This window comes from Puma concolor, chromosome F2 (genome assembly GCF_028749965.1).
Source record: "Puma concolor isolate L17-30 chromosome F2, mPumCon1.1.hap2, whole genome shotgun sequence".
NCBI classification, from domain to species: domain Eukaryota; kingdom Metazoa; phylum Chordata; class Mammalia; order Carnivora; family Felidae; genus Puma; species Puma concolor.
Window position 1 is genome coordinate 55,740,757 of NC_141684.1, and position 22,184 is coordinate 55,762,940.

The 22,184-nt window shown below is 39.5% G+C and overlaps 1 protein-coding gene across 4 annotated transcripts in view; it reads right to left on the reverse strand.

Moving 5' to 3' along the window:
* LOC147572031 (uncharacterized) overlaps nt 1–22,184 on the reverse strand; it is a 602,793-nt gene that overhangs the window by 107,427 nt on the left and 473,182 nt on the right. For all 4 annotated transcript variants that reach the window (XR_015246950.1, XR_015246948.1, XR_015246949.1 and 1 more), the window contains one exon: nt 15,856–15,931. Coding sequence is in view for 1 of the 4 variants with exons in the window: in XM_086695886.1 (XP_086552012.1) it covers nt 15,856–15,931 (76 nt within the window). In the remaining 3 variants the exon portion in view is untranslated. The remainder of the gene's footprint in view (nt 1–15,855; nt 15,932–22,184) is intronic.

The following is a 22,184-nucleotide window of genomic DNA, read 5'->3' on the forward strand; positions in this document are numbered from 1 at the left end:
ACTTGTTGTCTTTTTTTTTTTTTTTTTCCTTTTTACAGTAACCATTTTGGAAGGTAAGAGGTGTTCCATTGTGTTTTTATTTGTATTTTCTTTGGTCGTTAATATGTTGAACCTAGTTTCATATGTTTGATGGCCATTTGTATATCTTCTTGGAAAAATATCCTTGGATATTAGAAGTATTTTGGTATTTTATATACTCAAGCAGTTTATTTATTTATTCATTTATTTATTTATTTTAATTTTTTTAATGTTTATTATTGACAGAGAGAGATAGAGCATGAGCATGGGGGGGGCGGGGCAGAGAGAGAGGAGGAGACACAGAATCAGAAACGGGCTCCAGGCTCTGAGTTGTCAGCACAGAGCCTGACACAGGGTTCAAACCCACAAACCGTGAGATCATGACCCGAGCTGAAGTTGGATGCTTAACCGACTGAGCCACCCAGATGCCCCTCAAGTTATTTTTTTCAACACAACTTTATGACGTAGGTGCTTTTATGATTCCTGTTTTTTAGGTAAAGAAACTGAGGCACAGAGAAGTTAAGTAATATAAGTAATATATTCTTTTAACTTTACAACAACCCTATGGCAATAGTGACCTAAGGCAGGTATTGTTACTACAATTAAAGAAACCAAACCTAAGAGTCCTTAAGTGACTTGCCTACAGCCTTGAAGGATAAATCCTCCTTCCATGATATTATGATCAATAATGGATAAAATCTAAAACTTTCTAGTATTTGCACGTTGCATAGATTCTTCTTCCAAAGACCTTTTTAGGCAGGTGTCTCTGCAGAAAGCACAAAGATCCCTGAACATTAGCAATGTAAGAATGCACACTACTGACTTCTTGATTTACATAAAGATATATACATGTACATTCTTCATGAAGCAAACAACAATTTGAACCTCTGACATATGCTAGGTCTTTGTGTCAGCTTCAAGATCACCCAGGCACACCCATGTTTGTGGATACCCCTTGCTGTGGCTGGCTTCTCTACAGGAAGGATCCAAGGGCACATTCATAGCTAAACCAACTCCTGGTTCCAACTTCTTGGGGCTGAAACCTAATCCTGTGGTGAACACAAGACAGGAGCCTAGACTCAGATTAAACAGGCCCCCGGAAGGGTGCTAATGTGAAGACTCAAGTAGTATTGCAAAGGAAATAGTCTGGGGCCCTAATTTTTGATTTGGTATGCTGGGTTGGGTTTGATCACAGAAGCAAATCATAGTGAAATGTGAGCATAAGACTGGAGCAGGTCAGAGGTCACATGACCTTTATGCTCTCTTGTTGCCCTAGGGTTCTTTAGGTGCCCAGTCATGGTAAAGAGCAGGTCCTGCGGGAGTACTAAGTGGTCTCTGCTGGGGAGATCAAAGGGCCTCTAAACCCTGGAGCCAGAGGTAATGGTATTGATTCTACCTAGTAGTTTAGGGGCTGCAAATGAGTGTGACTGGGTGTTTAGCTGTCAAGAGGCAGGTTTTCAAATGATGAGTGTTGGTTCAAAACCTGGAGAGTTCTTCAGATACAATCTGGAATTGGCCCCTGTACATGGAGGGCAGAAAGAGACTGAAGAAGAGTCAGGCTATCCCAGACTAGTAGACAGCAGTTTGAATAAGCAAAGGAAATTACATACAAAGCTTGTCTCTGGTGGCCACAAGATGAATAGATCTCAGTACCTGTCCACCAGGATCTGAAGGATATATAACTGAATCCCACCCATTAAGGTGGGATTCAGTTATATACCTAGTCCAGGTGGGGTAGTCTCAATAACCCATTACTCTTTTAAGGCTGCATCCTTGCCATGGCTTCTAGTGTCAGAACAGTGGGCAGATCATACATTCCAAGGACAAGAAGCCTCTGATTGCTGGGGGTCCAGCTCACAGGTCAACCGGTGGTCACATCCTCTCAGTGACTTCCTCCAACAGAGATACAAGTGGGAATCGTTAAATTCCATATGAACAAAGAAGTAAACATTCACTGGTGCCTAATTCGTGTTTAAGATCTGACTCTCAGCTGCTTTCTGATCATTTAGTTCTTGATTATTTTGGGCCTTGTCCCTACATGTTCTGGTAAGCCTGAGGGACCACAGATTGCATCTGGCATCTCTTTATATCTCATCCACCACTCAGGATACAGCTTTGTTCTGCAGTGTTCAAACCTGCTGCTTTTGGTCTGATTTAGTTTTGATCTCCCTTTCCATGCAGTGCCAGTACAAGGGCTATTCACAAATAAGTAGAATGTTGCTTTTCCCTTGGAGATGACAGAGCTTGGCTAATTGGGCTGTTTGCCTGTTTCTCTTAATCTCCTTGATCTGTAATACTTGGTGTAGAATTATATAAACCTTGGCAAAGAAGAGTCTCTACTCATTGCCCCAATTTCCTTACTTCTCATTTACTTTTTTATTCTTCAGCCACTGGTTTCCATCCCAGCCACTCCATTGAAACTGTTCTGTGACCAAGTAATTGCAAAACTAAAATGGTCTTTTTGGTGTCTTTGTTTCAGCTGATGCTGCCAATCACTCCAAACCACTCTCTTGGCTTGTAAGATCCCACATGCTCCATGTACTGTAGCTGCTCATTGCCAGGCTTCTCTTCTTCCTCCACAACCTCTTTAAAATGTCGGGAAAATTCTTTCCGCTTTGCATGTTCTTCCTGACTGCTATTATCTATCTCAGTATTTTCCTAAACCTTGTTGATCCCAAAAGTTACATCCTCTAGCCCAAACTATGTCTAATAAAATTTAAACTTGTATATCCAGTTGCTCCTTGCATGTCCTCCAACCAATGCAAAAGGCAATTAAAATTCAGTATTTCTAAGCTGAACTTACATGTGTGACCACCTCCTATATTCCATGTCCCCTGGAGGCAATAACCTATGTAGTCACTCAAGCTAGTCACCTTATTTTTGATCTTCTCTCTTTCTTGTCTTCCACATTGAATCATGTAATGCTGTCCATTCTTTCTATAAATAGTTCTTGAACTTGTTCCCTATGCTCTATTCTAACCACTACTACAATGTTTCTCAATACTTTTAATATTCTTATTAGTTACCACTCATTATCTCTTGCCCGGTTTGGTAAAAAAATTTGGGTAGGTCTCTGAACCAGTACCTTCTTCATACTCCCACTGGAACCAACTGTATGTAATATGTAACTCATCTGCTTAATGTTCTTTAAAGATGTCCATTACCAATAAGATAACATCCAACTTTCTTAGCAGGACACACGCATCTCTTCATGATCTTTTACCTAGATCTGCATGTTATGGAGATCACTAATCTCCATGTTACGATGTAGCCTTCAGTGGTATCAATTTGCCTGAGGTCAAGGTAAAAAGGGCAGGCAGAGATGACAATGTGAAGATAAGCTTAAAAAGGGAAATGAACATAGCAGTCTGGTATGGTAGCTATCTCTCTATACCTTTGCATTTTGAATTCTGATGTCACCTCCTTCAAGAGCATCTCTTAACTCCTTCCTCCACAACTACCATAGTTGTTTCTCTTCTGTGAGCCAATAATAAATACTCTGTGCATATATATATATATGCATTATATATATATATATATATATATATATATATATGCATTATACTCTGTGCATTAAATATATATAATTGTAGTAGCTATGAGCTGTTCTGGTACAGGGTTAATATCAATAAATATGTGTGGAATTGAATTAGCATTGCTTATTCTCCTTAATTTCTCTTGGGGATATTGGTAACCCGTGTCTGGTTAAAACTGGGTTCAAATATCAACATATGGTAGTGAGCCTTTCCCACTCTAGATGTGCCATGTCCACCCCAATGACCTGGACCCTTATTGCAGCCTCTTACTCCTCCACCAGGTGCTGGTCCTCATCGAGCTTTTTCTAGAAGCTTATTAAGTTTGTGAGCAGCACAGTGAGTGCCCGCTCCTGATCGTCTGCTCCAAGGGTTCAGAGTTGTGGGTGACCTCTTTCTGTTTGTTGGCTTGGTTGACAATCAGTCCATTTCTTCCAATCTTCCAGATGTGAAAAGTGAAGAGGACTGGTCCCTGATCTCTGTTCCTTGAGAGTTCATGTCAACCACTTTCTGCCCAAGCCAGAAAGGGGCCTATCTTATGCTACCTGGCTACCATAACAAAATACTATAGACTGCATGGCTAAAACAACAGACATATATTTTCTCACTGTTCTGGAGGCTGGGAAGTATAAGATCAAGGTGCCAACAGTGTTCCATTCCCGGTGAGGCTCATTTTCCTGGCTAGGAGATGGCTGCTTTGTCCTCACATAATCTTTCCTCTGAGCTTGTGTGTGTGTGTGTGTGTGTGTGTGTGTGTGTGTGTGACAGAGAGAGAGAGAGAGAGAGAGAGGGAGAAAAGAAACAGAGAGCAAGCTCTCTCCGTTGTCTCTTCTTATAAGGACAGTAACCCTATCAGATCAGGCCCCTACTCTTATGACCTCGTTTAACCTTAATTACCTCCTTGGAGGCTCCATCTCCAAGTACAGGCACATTGAGGGTTAGGGTCTCAGCATTCAGTTGAAGATGGAGAACACACACATTTTGTATACAACATGGCCGATTCAGAAGTCTGTGCAGTGGTAACCACAAAGCTGAGCTGCCCTGATAGCTGACTTGTGAATGCTGAGAGAGCAGACCTGAGCAATAGATCTAAAAGAAAGTATCAGCTAGGGTGTCCTGAGGTCTAACTTGGGGGAAAATAAAAGATTCCAAGAAAAAAATGTATAGAGCACATACGATCAGGAAAGAACATCACTTTATTTCTCTTATGTTTGGAAAATGTAGCAGTAGATCTGACCCTTTTAATTTTTTTTAAATTTTTGTGTTTTTTTGGTCTTTGATTTATTTTGTTTTTGATTTATTTAGAATAATGATGTTTATGGTAACAGCTCAGTTGATATTATTTTAATGATTGGAGTTCATGCTTCATTTGCTCATACAAAATCAGGTCTTTTGTTTGTATGTCTGCCATACTGGACATTTCTATTAATGTAGAAAGTTCTATTAGACAGTGCTGCTGTAAAGATAGTAATACTGCACTTATGTTAGAAGAGCTGGGTCCATTTCTCAGTTCTATAACTTACTAGCTTTAACAACATTGGATTTTATATCTATAAACTGCAGTTTCCTCATCTAGAAAATGGAAATAATGTTAACCTCCTTCAGAAAGTTTGGAAAACTTAAAATAGTCAGCAAAAGCGATTGGGATGTTATAGATGCTTGATCAATCACATTACTCAGTGGTTAAAATCATGTTCCATCTCTGGAGCCAGACCATGCGAATTAGAATCTTGGGATCCTGATATTACCAGTTATTAGCTCTTTGACCTTAGTCAAATTACTTGCTGTCTCTGTGTTTCAATTTCCTTATTTGTAAGATGAGGATTTTAATAGTAATGATCTATAGGATTTTGAAGAGGATTTAATATCTCAACATATGTAAAGCTTCTAGAACATAGTAAGTACTTCATGAATATTAACAAGGACAAAGCAATGATTAGTTCAGAATATATTAGAATAGTCTTGATATCTAGACCACTTAGAATAGGGATTCCTAATGAACAGTATTTTTATTATTTTTCTTTATTTTTTTTTAAATGTTTATTTATTTTTGAGAGACAGGGAGACAGAGCGTGAGCAGGGGAGGGACAGAGAGAGAGGGAGACACAGAATCGGAAGCAGGCTCCAGGCTCTGAGCTGTCAGCACAGAGCCTGATGTGGGGCTCGAACTCACAGAGGGCGAGATCATGACCTGAGCCGAAGTCGGATGCTCAACTGACTGAGCCACCCAGGTGCCCCACAAACAGTATTTTTAGATGAGCTTCAGAGAACCCATGCACTCTGAGTTTAAATGAATTTAAATGCATATGTGTTATGTGCATTTTCCTGTATTTCTGATGTTCATCCCTTTCTTGATCTGAGACCAAGAAAAAAAAAGAAGGGCTGTTTAGAAGGGCTTTTTGGGGTTACATCCAAGGGAGCCCTTTCTCCACTGCTGATCTGCTCTCAGCAACTCACTTTCCCTGATAATTTTCCTGACAGAGGAGTTAATACTTGGAGTCTGGGTTCTAAAGAGAATGAGAAATTTATTTTCCCACAAATTGAGTATTTCAGTTTGGTTCTCTGAGGTCTAGTGTCTTCATCTGTGGGCTGGGAATGTGGAGATGATAATTATTGAATAACACTGGAAATCTAACATGTTATGATCCTAACACAAATGAAGTGCTGTTACTAAAACGGTCACTATATCAAGGACATTGGACAGATTTGAAACAACAGCTTGACCAGTGTTGCTTTATGAATTCTCTTTATCATGAAACAAAAAATCTAGAGCAAAGAGCTCCTGAAACAGCGGGTCTCAGAGCAGAGAAGCACTTGCTGCTTAGCAACATCCCCAGCCTAGAGTGCAAATAGAAAACTGCGGGACCACTGAGCAGTTTCCAGAGGAAAAATGAGGCAGCTCAGTTTTTTTTTTTTTTTTTTTTCTTTTTCTGTAGGAGGGATGCTTTAGGATACAATAAAGCATTGCTTAGACAATGCAGCAGAGGTCATGGGCAAAAATCTCTGTTAGCCACACTGTAAGGATGTAATGAACTGAAGTGTGACATCCTTTTTTAGCACAAATGGATTTGTAAGAATCTGAGTCTGAGCTTTATGGTGAGCAGAGACAGCTGTGCCACCAATAACCAGGCTTCGATGTTTACACACATGTGATTTTAATTTTTATCACAAAATGGTTGAATATAGCAACAACCATTATTTTTGAGCCCAAAGATCTATAAAGTATATTATTTTTTTAAATGATAGGTTTAAACAGAAAATCCTTTGAAAGGCACATCTGTAGTCATCTTGTTGAAACATGCGGTATTTCAGTTTATTCTCTTTTTCTTCATGCCTGTATATGCCTAAATTATCTTTTCTCCATGTCACAATATATTTCCTTAAGAAACCATATTTTTTTTCCTGCTAACAATTCTACATGTTTGTAAGTAAAACTCCATCATATGGTAAAGATGCAGAGAATCTAATTATTTTCTAATCCAGATGAAATTTTCAAGCTACATATCATCTATCAGTCTCATAGTGGCAGTGTATGATATAATAAATGACAATAATATTATATAATACAATAAAATTATATAAATACAATATATGAATACATATATATGTATTATGTAAATACATATAAATATATAAATACAACAAAATATATATGTATTTCTGGTCTTGGAATGTTTCTGGTTATCCAGTTTATTCAGGATCATTCTCATATTCTCATCATGATTTCATTCTCAGCCAATATTACTGACCCAAATATTTCTAAGTGACAGATTGTTCTGTCTCAGACATGAAATGTAAATTGCCTTCCATTGACTGAGTCAGAAGTCACACAAAATCTTTTCTGAAACTCTGATTAAGACTATAGTTGTCATTCATCTCCGACTTACAAGTCGTGTGTGTTTGCCTTTCATTTGACCTCAATCCCTGTTAGATTCAGGATTTCACTTTTTTGCCAATATCACTAATATTATCCTTAGTTTAGTGGTAAATATCAAACATCAACCAACCATAGGGGCCAGAGCAGATGATGTGCATAGAATTACCTGATGTCTTAAGAGTAGCACATATTTCTCCAGAGCTTCTGGAGTGGAGACGAGACAAGGTAGAGTCAGTATTCAACAACTTAAGAATTGCACAGAGGTAAGAGTGTCCCAAATAAAATATAGGTCTCAAATAAAAGAAAAAAACTTCCTTGATTTTCTTCCCTTGTCTCTACCCAGTGAATGAGTCAGGGTCAGGTAGGAGGAGGGCATTGTATCTAAAGACCTTGGATAGTTTTCTAAGTAGCATCCAAAGTAATTTTTCTTTCCCTACATCTAGGGACTCATAATTATCCCCCCTTTGCCCCCCATCAGGACATGCAGCATTTCATAGTGGACATTACCAGAGGGGAACATGCAGTGATGTAGATGTGCCTCATCACTACAGCATTGCAGAGATCATAGGAAACACAGCAGGAATAATGCAGAACAAGACACGAGAATTTAAGGATTGCATGTTGAGCAAGAAGAAAAGAAGAAACAAGAATTGTTTCCAAAAAGCACAACAACACCGATTCACTTAAATGAACCACCGTGGGTCAGCTTGGGACACAGATCAGCATAGGACCCAAAAGCAGATCAAAAACAATGACTCAGAGCAAGAGTGATGAGAAGGAAGCAGACCACAACTGGGCTTAGTTTTAGAGAGAAATGATCGTTAGCTGCAATTGATGAGCAGAGAGTAAAGGAAGACAGTTCATAATGCAGAGTAAACTATTCTCAAGTAATTATTTTCCTTTCATTTTAAAATAAAATCTCAAATAGAAAATTCTGTAGGTTCTTGAGCAAATACTATCAAATTCTTCATTCTATTCTTTCTTGCTTCTTTCCAAGATGGAGAAACACTAATTTGACAGACATATTCCAAGAAATTGTTATAATTATACTTAGGAGATAGAATCCCTGAAGTAAAATGCAAATGACTTAGGAACACTGTCTGCTCTCTATGGCCCAGCCTGGTTTACCAGAGTTCCTTTCTCTTGAGTTTCAGGTAAAATTCCACCTAACAATTGTTCTTCTGAACAGTTCAACATGGGTTTGTTTAAACAGGACAAGTGATTGCATTAGAATTGGGATTAAATCACAATGTTGTTATGTCTGTCTTATGACCAGGGAAGCCCAGAATATATGAATGTAATCCCAAACATAGCAATGCCTCCCTCTAGGGTCTCTGAGAGAAATATTTAGCAAAGAAAGTCAGCATAACAGTCAATTGTTATGTGGAATTTTACCTGAAATCCAAATGGTCCACAAGGCAAGGTTGAGTTCTGGGTCTGTGGGAGGCCCAGGTGCTGAGGACCTAGGACAACTGGGGTGGGCCTGCCATGTGGTTTATGGCTGCTGGCCAGGAGGTTGGGGCTGCCTGGGCCAGCCTGGTGTTGGGTGGGCTGGGAAAGCCCTGGAAAGCTGCCTGGAGCCTGGTGGCACTGGAGTGGGCCCAGAGAGAGAGTCTACAGCAGCCTGCCTTGAGCTTGGGGCCACAGGAGCCACCTGGGGAAACAGTACTTGCTTCATTTTCCTTCCCCCCCTCTCCCCCAGAAGGAGGGTTTCCCTGTCCATGCTGGGGTGTGTGGGGTGTTGGGGGAAGAATGACTGGGGTAATGTGAAAATTTCTCTCCTGCCCATTTGATTGCATCTTTTCTAACTTCTGTGCTCTACCCAGGTCCTGTAATCTCTCACCTGGAATCCTCAGCTTCTTAATCATATTTTCAGAAGTAAATAGTTGTTCAGACTGATGTTCTGGGAAGAGGTCAGTGCTGGAAATTCCTCTTCTGCCATCTTGTGTCTTGATTTGCTCCTGTCACAACCTCCTACACCATTTTTCACTGGAGCCTTTCTAATAGGAGTATAGTTATTTCTCATTGTGGTTTTAATTTTTGCATTTCCCTAATGGCTAATGATGATTACCATCTTTTTATATGCTCATTTGCCATTCATCTCTGTTCATGTCTTTGGCCATTTGCTAGATGAAGAGTTTTTTTTTTTTTAATTGTTGAGTTTTGAGAGTTCTTTATATATTCCAGATACATTTTTGCCAGATATGTGGATTGCAAGTATTTTCTCTCAGCCTGTAACTTATCATTTTATCCTCTAACATCCATTTGCTGAAAAGCGTATCCTTCCTTCACTGAATTTTCTTGCACTTGGTCCAAATTCGGTTGGGCATATTTCTGTGGGTCTATTTCCATCGATCTACATTCCTCCATACTGTCTTGGCTACTGTAGCTTTTTCAGAATTGTTTGTTATTTTCTTATTTGCCTTTCCATATAAACTTTGAGATTTTCTATATGTGTAAAGATCTTGGGATTTCATAGAACTTGCATTAAACCTACATATCAATTTAGGCAAAGTTTTCATCTTTACTATGTTGAATCTTCCAATCCATGTACACAACATGTCCATTTATTTAGAGCTTTGATTTATTGAATCAGTATATTGTAATTTTTAGCATGTGGATCTTGTATATACTTTTTTACATTTCCTCTTTTTAGGCTTCACTTACCTAATTCATTTTTGGGGAGTGATTGTAAATGACATTGTGTTTTAAGTTTTGCTCTCTACCTATTTGTTGCCTGTATATAGAATTATGATTGATCTTGCATTCTGTAACCTTGACAAATTTTATTTTAGGAGGTTTTTTTTTTTTTTTTTTTTTTTGGTAGATTCATTGGTATTTTCTACATAGCCAATCATGTCATCTGCAAATAGAGACAGTTGTATTTCTTCTTTTCCAATCTCTATGCCTTTTGTTTGGTAAAGAGTATTTTTGTTCTACAGGGCATAACAATCCCTTCAAGGCCCTTATCACAATAGCCAGTCCTGGTAGACAGACATTACACGTGTTGCCTGCTTGACTAGGAAGAACTTCAACCTCTTTTTCTACTTCTTTAAGAGAAAATGCAATTTCCATGCAAAGCTTGAATTGAAGGACATGTGCTTTTTCTCACGTATTTGTGAGGGCAGATTTCTTACTCTGTCAAGAAGGAATCCCATCATGAGTACTGGCCTACCCTGGCTCTGAAGACTTTACTCAAATCCTGGATTTGTCCTTGACTAATGAGTGCCAAGCTCTACTCAGACAAGTGACTAGAGCTAAGAATAAGACAGCTTTGCTGTACTAGATCCCTGCTGTGCTCCTTCTATGAAGCTTTCTCTGATCCTTATATGTAGAATTATTCCATCTTTTGTGAGTTCCCACTAAAATATATACTCTTTTGAGAGCCTTTCATCACATCCTTCCTCTATCTTTCAGCCTACGGAGGCAGATACTCCTCTAACCCTTACTCTTTTCATTGAGGTTATAAGAAAGGGTTCTATGTCATTCCCGGTTTGTTTTGAAATTTCTGCCGAGACAGAAGCCTGCCTCAAATCCAATAATACTTGGTGAAGGCCATATACCTGGGTGAACCCTTTTTGTTACTTTCCCCTCACTGACCTCTGTATTAAGCCACTGGCTTCTATCATGAAAGACAGATACACATGAGAGCCCTAGAATCAAGACTATTTTTTTCAACTGTCTATCATCCCCATCAGACTCAGGAGGCAATGCCTCCATCATAAGACTGGACTCTCAGAAATATAAACCAACCTGTATCAGCTCTATGGAGACTGCAACTTGAACCAGTTGACCCTCTTTTTAAAAATCAACCTGTCTTTTTACATTTTTTTTCTACTTTTCCATAGCTGGCCTTTGACATCTCATCCTATCTCAACAAATAAAAGAATATCTTTGCCTTAAAAAGATTTCTGAGGTTATGATGGTTCATAATCCACACTCTATTAAGGCAAATGTTTATTTAAATCAACTAAAATTGATTTAAATTCATTTATTCTGTACACCTAAGTGTGACATCTCAAGTAATTTCAGATGGCCACCAGCTGGATGGAAATATATTTTCCCTGTTCAAAAAGTCTTGTACACCCTACTGTGTACCCATCCGTGTGATGGGTACTTAAGCAAAGAGACATGTTAGGCATGGTTTCATGCCTCTTGGAGTGGATAGTCTGCTTGAAGACACGACACGCAAAAACACTCAATGCATCCTTGCTCTATGATTAAAACTAGTTGTGATTCATGACCTCAAAATGCCTTCTTTATAGTCAGCTTTTCTAGAATATTTCTTCTGAGTTAGTTTTCTAACATGTTGTTGCTTAATTGATTGATTGCTCCAATTTGCTTTGTTGTACATATCAAATGGGTCACTTCTTCAAGTGTGATACAGTCCAGCCGAATAAACAAGCAGGTGTTGAGAGATGTTGGGATTGCCCTGCCAGTCATGATCTCTGTATTACCTTCTGTGTCACTCATGATCAGCCTGTGAATGCTTTTCACTGAAAAGCCAAGATGAAAAATGACTGCTGTATGAGTTCCTTAATGCTGTGTTACCATACATCATCTGCAGGTGGATTGGCTAAGACTCCTGGTTGCCTGGAAATCATTTCGGGTTGTTCTGAGCTCTGGGTCAAACTGTGGGTGTCACAGAATGACCCTCTCTCTTCTGATAGCCTTGAAAACTTCAAATTACTTCTACTTTCAAACATTTACTGGGTGTAAGATTTTGTCCTGAGGGCTGTATAAATGTATCCTGCCTTCAAGATACTTACAGTTTGGAGAAGGGACAGAAAACGTACACCATCAGCTGTACCACAAAATATCATGTTGTGCGTGCCAGAAAAGCGAGGCCAACAAAGGCCTCAAGGAACTTAAAGTGAGAAAGATTAATTCTGAGCTGGAAATTACGGAAGAGAGAAGAGAATCAGAGCGACATGTTGTAGTCTGAGTAGGACAGTCATAGGTACATTTTGTGGAGAGGGCTTTCCAAGCAAAGAAAATAGAGAGTAAAAGCATAGCAGCAGAGAGAAGTTTCTGGAGGATGATAAGTAATCTGAACTGGTTGGATTTGAATGGTTATAGGACACTGGGCATTTATGTTAGAGTTAGTGTTTAGACAAAAATTTGGGCATTATTGTGTGACAAATCAAATGTTCTTGTTTTTAAATGATGTATTTCACTGATTTTCTTTCTTTTTTCTTTTAAAGTTTATTTATTTATTTTGAGAGAGAGAGAGAGAGAGAGAGAGCACGAACAGGGGCGGGGCAGAGAGAGAGGGAGTGAGAGAACCCCAAGCAGGCTCTACACGGTCAGCACAGAGCCAGATGTAGGGCTTGAACTCAGGAGTTGTGAGCTCATGACCTGAGCTGAAATCAAGAGTCGGATGCTTAACTGACGGAACCACCCAGGTGCCCTATGAATCAAGTGTTCTTTTTTTTTTTTTTTTTAATGTTTATTTATTTTTGAGACAGAGAGAGACAGAGCATGAACAACAGGGGAGGGTCAGAGAGAGAGAGGGAGACACAGAATCCAAAACAGGCTCCGGGCTCCGAGTCAGCACAGAGCCCGATGCGGGGCTCGAACCCACGGACAGCGAGATCATGACCTGGGCCGAAGTCGGACGCTCAACCGACTGAGCCACCCAGGCGCCCCTCAAGTGTTCTTATATAGGGGATGTGGTTTTAAGTTTGTTGTTTAAGATAAACAACTCGAGAAACGACGGAGAGCATGAATTGCTTAAACAGAAAAAGAGAGTTCATTTGGGATCTGCTGTTTCATTCATATTGGAGGTAACAGAAGCTTTCCTTAGGTCAGTCATTGTGAATATGGAAGGGTGAGATAAGGAGCAGGTTGGCATTGAAGACTTTGGTCATAACCTGGAGCCCTCAGGTGTTTTTTTTTTTTTTTTTTTAATTTTGTTTTGTTTTTCGATGCTTGGTGTCTAAAGGGGCGCTTGTAGGAGTTAAATCATCACTATTCAATAGAAATGTAATATGTAATTAAACTCATAAATGCAACCCGTATATGCAATAAAAATTTAATAGGCACATTGACAAAAAAAGAAAAATGTAAGTTTAATTTTAATAATTTTTAAGTCAAATATCAAAAATGTTATAATGTCAACATGTAATCAGTATAATATTGACGAGATACTTTCATTCATTTTTTTCTCATCCAAGTCTATGAAGCCAGTGTGTACTTTATACTTAACAGAATACTTCAGTTGGGACCAGCCATATTTCAAGTGCACATTAGTGACATGTGCTAGCCAGTGGCTATTCTGTTGGACAGCACAGACTTGGGTATACTTTTACTTATCTACTTACTGCTAATCGACTTTTGTTAATCTACTTTCTTAAAGAAACTTTCCTAATCTTCTTATTCTATTGTAACATATTAGCCTTTTCAGTGACTTTGACTCCTAGGAAGATGCCCTGGTTTTACTGATGTTCAAAGCTCTAGGGCATGGCAGAGTTTCTAACAGAAGTTCAGTCTTCAAAAAAAAAAAAAAAGATTGTTACACAGGTGAAGCAGAGAATGCTGATTGGGGGCCTGTCCTTACGTTTGAGATGTGGAGGTAGGTGTGGGAAGGAAAGGAAAGGTGTATACTTCTTAGCCTGACTCAGTTCTGACTTAGGAGACTGAATAGCTCCCATTATCCCCATTGAAGCAAATGTGACTAAAAAAAGTGAACAGTATTCCTTTCATCCTCATATTTATATCAAATATTCACAGACAAGGAATTGGTATAAATACAGTTGCTTGGAGCCACTGATAAAAAGTTCTTTAAAAATAGTTAGCATTTTTGGGGGGTCTGCATGGCTCAGTTGGTTAAGCATTGGACTCTTGATTTTGGCTCAGGTCATGATCTCATGATTCATGGGATCGAGCCCCATGTCAGGCTCTGTGCTGACAGTATGGAACCTGTTTGGGATTCTCTCTCTCCCTCTCTCTGCCCCTCCCCCACTCACACATGCACACTCACTCTCTCGAAAATAAATAGCCTTAAAAAAAACCACTAGAATTTAAAAATATATGTATTTAGTATTTTCACTATGCTTAAAAAAAAGCCTCATGGCTGAAATATATTTCTCTATTAAAAGTGGAGTTAATTTTTTTGCATTTTTGAAATGTTTCCCTTTAATGTCATATAACTGATATCCTTTTTCTTTTCCCTATTGTATTAATCATATTTTAAAATTTTTATTATCTTATGATGTTTTGCCATCTTAAAAAATCTTTCTGGCTGCTGAGAGACTCCCCCTCCCAGGGCTAGCCAATTCTTAGAGACAGCTTGGCAGGCAGTGTACCTTTCAAATGCAAATCAACCAATCTGGGAAATGTATTCACCCAACAAATTCTATTAACTTACACATCAAGCCAATATTTCTCCTGCCCTAAATCATCCCAGGGTTGGGTACCAGGCAGCTAGAGACTGCTCCTATAGCTTAAAACCTCCAGAATTATTCAAAATAGACAATCTTAAATTGTTTCCCAGCCTTGCCTGGTCTTTCGTGTGGAAACACGAAAAAAGGCTACAGCCCAGGCTTTCCCCTCTTCTGCCTCCTGCCCAAACCCTGGTGCTTTCCATGTGGCCCTGCATAACATGATGTGCCTCCTTCTCTAGGGAAATAGAAATAATGAATTCTTCTTTCAGTACCATTGGCCTCGGTGTTATTACTCAGTCACTTCCATAAATTTAAATCCCAAGAGCACAAATGAGACACATACATGTCTACTTCTCTGTCTCAGTTATTTTGTATTTCATTTACTTTGGACACATATTTTTACCAGAACGTAAATTTAGAACCCAAGCTAAAAGGTATGTCAGAGGATTTAAAACTGTGCCTTCACAGTGAATAGAAAGCCTTCAGGGAATAGGGCAACTGAAGGAATGAGAGTTGTGGGTAATGAGAAAAAAGGAAACAGTATTTACATGTTCTTATAAAGTACATTATGGAGGCATGAAGGCAATAGAATGTGGCTCATGTGTCTAGTACATGCTGGGTACTTTTGCTATCCCCTCTCATTCAATCATCGTCAGTTAATAGAGAGGACCCAAGAAGGTAAATGACTTTCTCAAGGTCAAGAAATTAGGTGCAGACTGGGTTTGAATCCAGATCCTTCTTGGTCCCCCACCCATGCTCTCATTGCTGCACTGCATTCTCTCCATCTGAAAGCTCGAAAGCTGTGAATTAAAGAGTCACCCAAACATACTTGGAGGGCTGCAGCTTTCGTGATGTTTTCTTTTCTGAATGCCTGACGCAGGGCATGTTTTCTATATAGTATTCAGATGTCAAGAATATGAGGGCAACATCACAGATTTTATTTAGCGACAAACAGGGTACGAAGTGCAGTGGAAGACAATGGCTGACACTGAGTGCCGAGAGGTATTTCTCATACTGGGAAAGGAAGAAGTATTTCTCATACCTTTAGGTTCCTGAGGTCCAACTGGAATGCTGGTGGCGATGGGGAGACTTCTGTACAGAGGAGAGGGAATGAAAAGCTGCCAAAACAAATCAAAAAGAAAAGGGAGTAACAAGTTTCAGGCTCTTTTTAGGACAGCTTATGACTCCATGATCTAATTTATTAATTTTCTCGAATCTACTCTACTAGTGTTATAACTCAGTCTGTATTTGTGAAATTTTTTAAAAAGTTTATTTGTTTTGAAAGAGAGAGAGAAAGAAAGTGTGCACACACAAGTGGGGAAGGGGCAGAGACAGAGGGGGAGGGCAGAGAGAGAATCCCAAGCAGGCTCCATATTTCTGTTGCAGAGCCCTCTGTGGGACTTGAACCCACAAACTGTGAGATCATGACCTGAGCCCAAGTGAAGAGCCGGTCGCTTAACCAACTGAGCCACCCAGGAGCACCCGCATTTGTGAATTTTTAATGGAAACAGAGGCTCTGATACTTCAGAATGAAGAAATATAATCTGGGGGTTTCCTAGACAAAGAGTGAATATATGAGAAATGGAGTGTAACAATAGAACATGTACCTCTCATAGCTGCACGAGAAGAAGGAATCGTGCAAAGATTTTTCTTCCATAATACAATTTTTTTTATGTCAACACATTTTCCATATGGATAAATGAGTAGAAAGGAAGAGCAGGATGGCGATGAATAATAAGCTACATGAAAAGCAAAGAAAACTAGTGCGTCCAGAAGGCTTAACTTACTGTATAGCCAAGAGTGTGAAATTGGCCCAAGAGGGTTATATCATTGAAAGTTTGGAATTAAATGGAAAATAAACATTTAATTTGATCCTCAGATGTGATTTTTAAAATTACTTTTGCATTAGAATATGTCTTTACGGTTTAATGGATTCTGATTGTGCTCACTGATGACCTTTTTGACTCTTTAGACCATTTCAAATTCTAAAACATCAAGGGAACGATGTCCCAAAGTTTAAACGTAGACGTAATTGGATTTCTAATGCTTAGAAATCAGGATGAACAATTTTAAGTTGAAGAGAAATGTGGAGAAGATGAAGTGACATATTGTGGATTTAGCAGGAAAATTCTTTGTGTGTTCCCCAGCTACAACTCTGCTAACTACACTGTGCTCGTAGATTACTGGAAGGCAGATATCATAGAAGAAAGGGTGTTCCTATACCGGGTGAAGCAGTGAAAGCTGGAAAAGTGACTCATTGCTTCTAAATAGGAGCTATTTCAGTTTCCTTTCATTTGTGGGTTTTTTAGTTCAGTGCGAGAATATATAATGTGACTTCTAGATGTTCCATTCTCTAGAACAATTTATTCTAAAACACAGTTTGTTCTCTAGTGAATTTAAAATAGGTAAAAGAAAACAGTTTTCTAAGTTTAGGAATAGGAAGTAAAAAGGGAGAAATATGCAGAAGGAATTAAGAAAGGTGAGTCACTTGCTAGTAAACTTCAGAGTCTCAGAATTAAATCAGTTTTCCCCTTAGTACCAAGGGCAAGTCAGTGATAACATAATTAGAGCTTCGCACCAAGGAAGTGTTCGAAATATGGTGTTTGCCAGGAGACACCTTCCTCTTTTGGGTTCGATTTTATTTCCTTCTAGAAAAATTCCCAGATTAAGGCACTTTGTGAAAGGATCCACTCTCTTGATTTTTTTTTCTTTCATTCTAGAGTAGAGAACTTGTAAGTTTTTAGGGAACAGAAAATCTAAAATATGTGAGATAATCCCCCCCCCCAATATTGAATGTAAATGTAAAAATCCAAAGGATAATAGAATTTATTTTGCTTGTAAAATTTTCATATTTCATGTTTTTCTGTGGCCTCTTCCTTCCCTTTGTTTCTCATTTCACCACGGGAATTTGATCAAAAACAAAAGAACAAGAAGATGTCACTTACAGTATGGTAATGGTTTTAGGCTTTTAAAGATATTATAGAGTATTTGATCCAGTTATTATTTTTTTATTATTGAGTTGTTGGTGTTCTTCATATATTTTGGAAATCAATTCTTTTTTTTTTAAACATTTTTTTTTTACGTTTATTTATTTTTGAGACAGAGAGAGACAGACCGTGAACGGGGGGAGGGTCAGAGAGAGAGGGAGACACAGAATCTGAAACAGGCTCCGGGCTCCGAGCTGTCAGCACAGAGCCCGAGGCGGGGCTCGAACTCACGGACTGCGAGATCATGACCTGAGCCGAAGTCGGACGCTTAACCGACTGAGCCACCCAGGCACCCCTGGAAATCAATTCTTTATTACACATATGGTTTTGCAAATATTTATTCCCATTCAATAGGTTGACTTTTCATTTTGTTGATTTTTTTCTGTGCAGAAGCCTTTTAGTTTAATATCGTCCCACTTGTCTATTTTTGCTTTTGTTACCTATGGTTTTGGTGTCATATCCCAGAAAAATGGTACAGCAGCTGTGGAAAACAGTGTGCAGATTCCTTGAGAAGTTAAAATTAGAACTACCGTATGATCCAGCGATCCCCCTTCTGGGCATAAATCCAAGGGAAATCAGACTCTAGAAGAAATATCTGCAGTCCTACATTCATCGCAGCATTATTCACAATAGTCAAGACATGGAAACAATTCAAGTGTCCACTGACAGACGAATGGATAAAGAAAATGTAGTATATGTATTCAATAGACTGCTATTCAGGCTCAAAAAAGAAAGAAATCCTGCCATTTGTGGCAACATAGATGAACCCGGAGGACATTATGCTGAGTAAAATAAGCCAGTCATAGAAGGACAAATACCTCATGATTCTACTTATATGAGGGATCTAACATAGTCAAACTCATACAGGCAGAGAATGAAATAGTGGTTGCCGGAGCTGGAGGGTGGGAGAAATGGACAGCTGTTGTCCAATAAAGTTTTAATTATGCAAGATGAATACATTCTAGAGTTCTATTAAAAAAACAAAACAAAAACAAAGGGACACAAGGAAACTTTTGGAGGCGATAGATATGTCCGTTGTCTTTATTGTGGCGATGGTATCCTGAATGTTTGCATATGCCCAAACTCATGAAATAGTGCATGAAATATGTGCAGGGGTTTTGTTTTTGTTTTTGTTTTTGCTATATAAATTACACTTCAATGAAGCTGTCAAAAATTCTGGACTATTTGAAACTGACAGAAAAGTGCAGAGAATAATATAAGACACTGATACTTAGCCATCACCCAGTATTTTAAAATATTGACATTTTACCTTCTCTTCTTTTTTCTTCAAATCATAAATTACAGAGAAGGTTAAGACTCTTGGCTACCTTGCTGTGATCCCATCCCCTCTCTCCCCAAAGATAAAAATGGTTCTTATGAATTTTATGTTTAAGTTTCCCACGCGGGAACTTCATGAGCAAAGAGAATCCTACATATGTCGCCGTCAGGTTTGCAGCTTGGTAAACGGCTCAGTAGAGCAGGTTGGCCATGCTGCATGAAGTTGGCGATGTAGCTCTGTCATGAAGGAGGGATTCTACCGCAGGGTGTAAGCCCAGAGCAAATCTTGCTGGTTTGCACAGGGAGACATGTCCATTTCATTGCAGCATTGTTGGAAGCAATAAAAATTACTTAGTTAGAAATTATTTTTATTGTTAAAAACATTTGTGCCAAACTTACTTTCCATGGCTAGATGTGTATGAAATGAGGAGAGAAAAAAAGTAAACAATACAAAAGTGTGGAAAAGAAAAAAATCTTTAAGACAGATGTAAATATTTTGTTAGGCTGTACACTTTTTAAGCTTTATTTCAGTCGGTTGGATGAGCAGGAATCATATCCTTCCAGCTCAAAGTGTGGTCCATGGGCCAGGGGAGGGGCAGGTTCTTGGGGTATGTGTGTTAGAAATGCTGACTTTCAGGCCCCACTCTAGGTTTACTGAGTTAGAATCTGCATTTTAACAAAAACCCCGGGTGATTTGTATGCATAGTGGTTTGAAAGCACAGGTCTAGAGCAGCTGCCCTCAATTTTTAGGTCTCAGCAGGCCGATGGGTCAAGATGAGCTGCGAGGTGAATGCAAATACACCATTAGTAATGATCAAGTACACACTTTGCTGAACAATTTAAAGAAAACGAGCAAATGTGAACTATTTCACACGGTACCGGCACTCAAATTCATGTGCATTTCCTGAGTGAAAGAAGAAGCATCGAGGTGGGTCTGTAGAGATAGGGATGTGCAATGCCACATTGCAAATATCGGAGCGATTGTGATGGGATCCCGTGGGGGGAGGCACGCGCTTTGTGACTGTGAGAGGTGACTGACTCGCAGAGTCAGAATCCCAGGTAATTGATAACCAACGGTAACAGGTATCTGCTCTCAGAGAGGACCATGTACTCATTGAACAAATATTTACTCATCCCTTGCATATGCTACCTCCTCGGCTAGACCCCAGGGAGCAGTGGTGCCCACCACAGACACAGTCCATGTCCCAACAGAACCTACGGGCTCTCAGGGGAGGCAGCGTGACTGTCATACATTAACAAGTATGACGGTCCAATGAATCTTACAGGAAGAGAGGCATGAATCTTACAAAGATAGTTAGGCAGTTAGGTAGGTAGATAGACAGTTGAGAGATTGGTAGATGATAGATAGTTGATACATAGAAAGATACATTGATAGAATGAGAACATACAGCAGAGCCGTCTATTGGAGTCCATGTGCCAGATGGCCACACATTAGGAGCTTTTGAAATGTTAGAGAGAAATGTCTGATGTTAACAGAATATGTGTAATTGTTAGAATATGCAGATGCAAAGAAAAGCAGGACGGCAAAACCTTGGGGCACTGGCTTTAAATACAATGGCCAGTCAGGTGGGATTTGTAAAAATTATTTACCATGATTAGATAAACATACAAATCCAGAAGAGCAGTAGGTTATTTGTGAAGAGGCGTTTGGAAACCTTGATTCAAATATTATCCAGACTTCTCAAGACCCCTTTCTGGAGCTTTTAGATGCACCTAGTGTTTAATTATACACTGAGCCCATGCTTCTCCCCTGGTGCAGGGAGCTGTAACCAGCTCTCTCTCAAGGGTCTCCCAGGGAACTCCCAAACATTTTTTATTTGAAGAAATGAACACATGTGAAGTGGTTTGGTTTTTGAAAATGTCTTCTTTGAGGCACTTGGGTGGGTCAGTCAGTTAAGCATCTGACTCTTGATTTTGACTCAGGTCATGATCTCATAGTTGTGAGATCAAGCCCCACATCAGGCTCTGTGCTGCCAGTGCAGAACCTGCTTGGGATTCTCTCTCTCGCTTTCTCTCTCTACTCCTCCCCTGACTCCCCTCTCTCTCTCACTCATTCTCTCTCAAAATAAATAAATAAACTTTAAGAAATACAAATAAAATCTATTCTCTGCTACCTACTACTGCTATTTTCCTAGCCTGCCACCATGACAGAGAGACAATAGACAAGGGAACCACTCAGGGGCCCTGTCTGGCAATTTAGGTTTATTGAGAATATGCTGGTGTCATATCAGAAAACTAGTGTGTCAGGCAAACATTATAACCATAACTAAATATATATTATATGACGCATAAAAATACATATATAACATACACACACACCCACATATATATGTATCTATATATATATGTGGGTATGGGTGTGTGTTCTTCTAGTATTTCCTTTTCCTCAGCACTCCTGATGCTATTTCCAGTTTATTACCTCCTTAGAGAAGGGCTAAGACAGCAGAAAGAGAGAGAAACAAACCCAGAATTTTCCTTTGGGTTTTGAATTTCAAAAACCAAACATAGCCTTCAGAGGAGAAAAGGCATGAACGTTAAGTTTGGGAGATCCTAATAAAGAAAACAAACCTGTCTCCCCTGATGATCTGACTGGATAAATGTCCTCTGATCCATAGGACAGAGTGTCAGAAGGCAAGTGAGAAGAGCACTGGGCCCTTGATAAGGTGCTGGGGCTATTTCTTGTGCTTCTAAGGTGAAAGGGGCTATTTCCCCTAAGGTGAGGGGCTATTTCCTGTGCTTCTAAGAGGCCAAGGCTCAGAAGGGTAATAAAAGACCAGATACGTTTAGGGGACCCAGAGCAGAGATAGGCTGGGCCGTGATTCTCAGACAGAGTTGGGAGGATAGCAGAACTCCATAGAAGGAATTAATGTCTTCAAGTGGATTTAGGCAGAGGAGGTTTAGTTGGCCAGGGAGACCTTCACTTCCCCAGGGTGATATGGCGCCAAAGAGCAATTCCGGTTGCCTGCGGCGGCACAGAGGTTAGATCATGCTGTAGGTAGCATAGTCTCCATGGCCCAAACTGCAGGATGAGCAGTTGGAGACAGCTGAGGCTGAGCTGGACTAAGGGCACCTGCAGTCGAGAGGC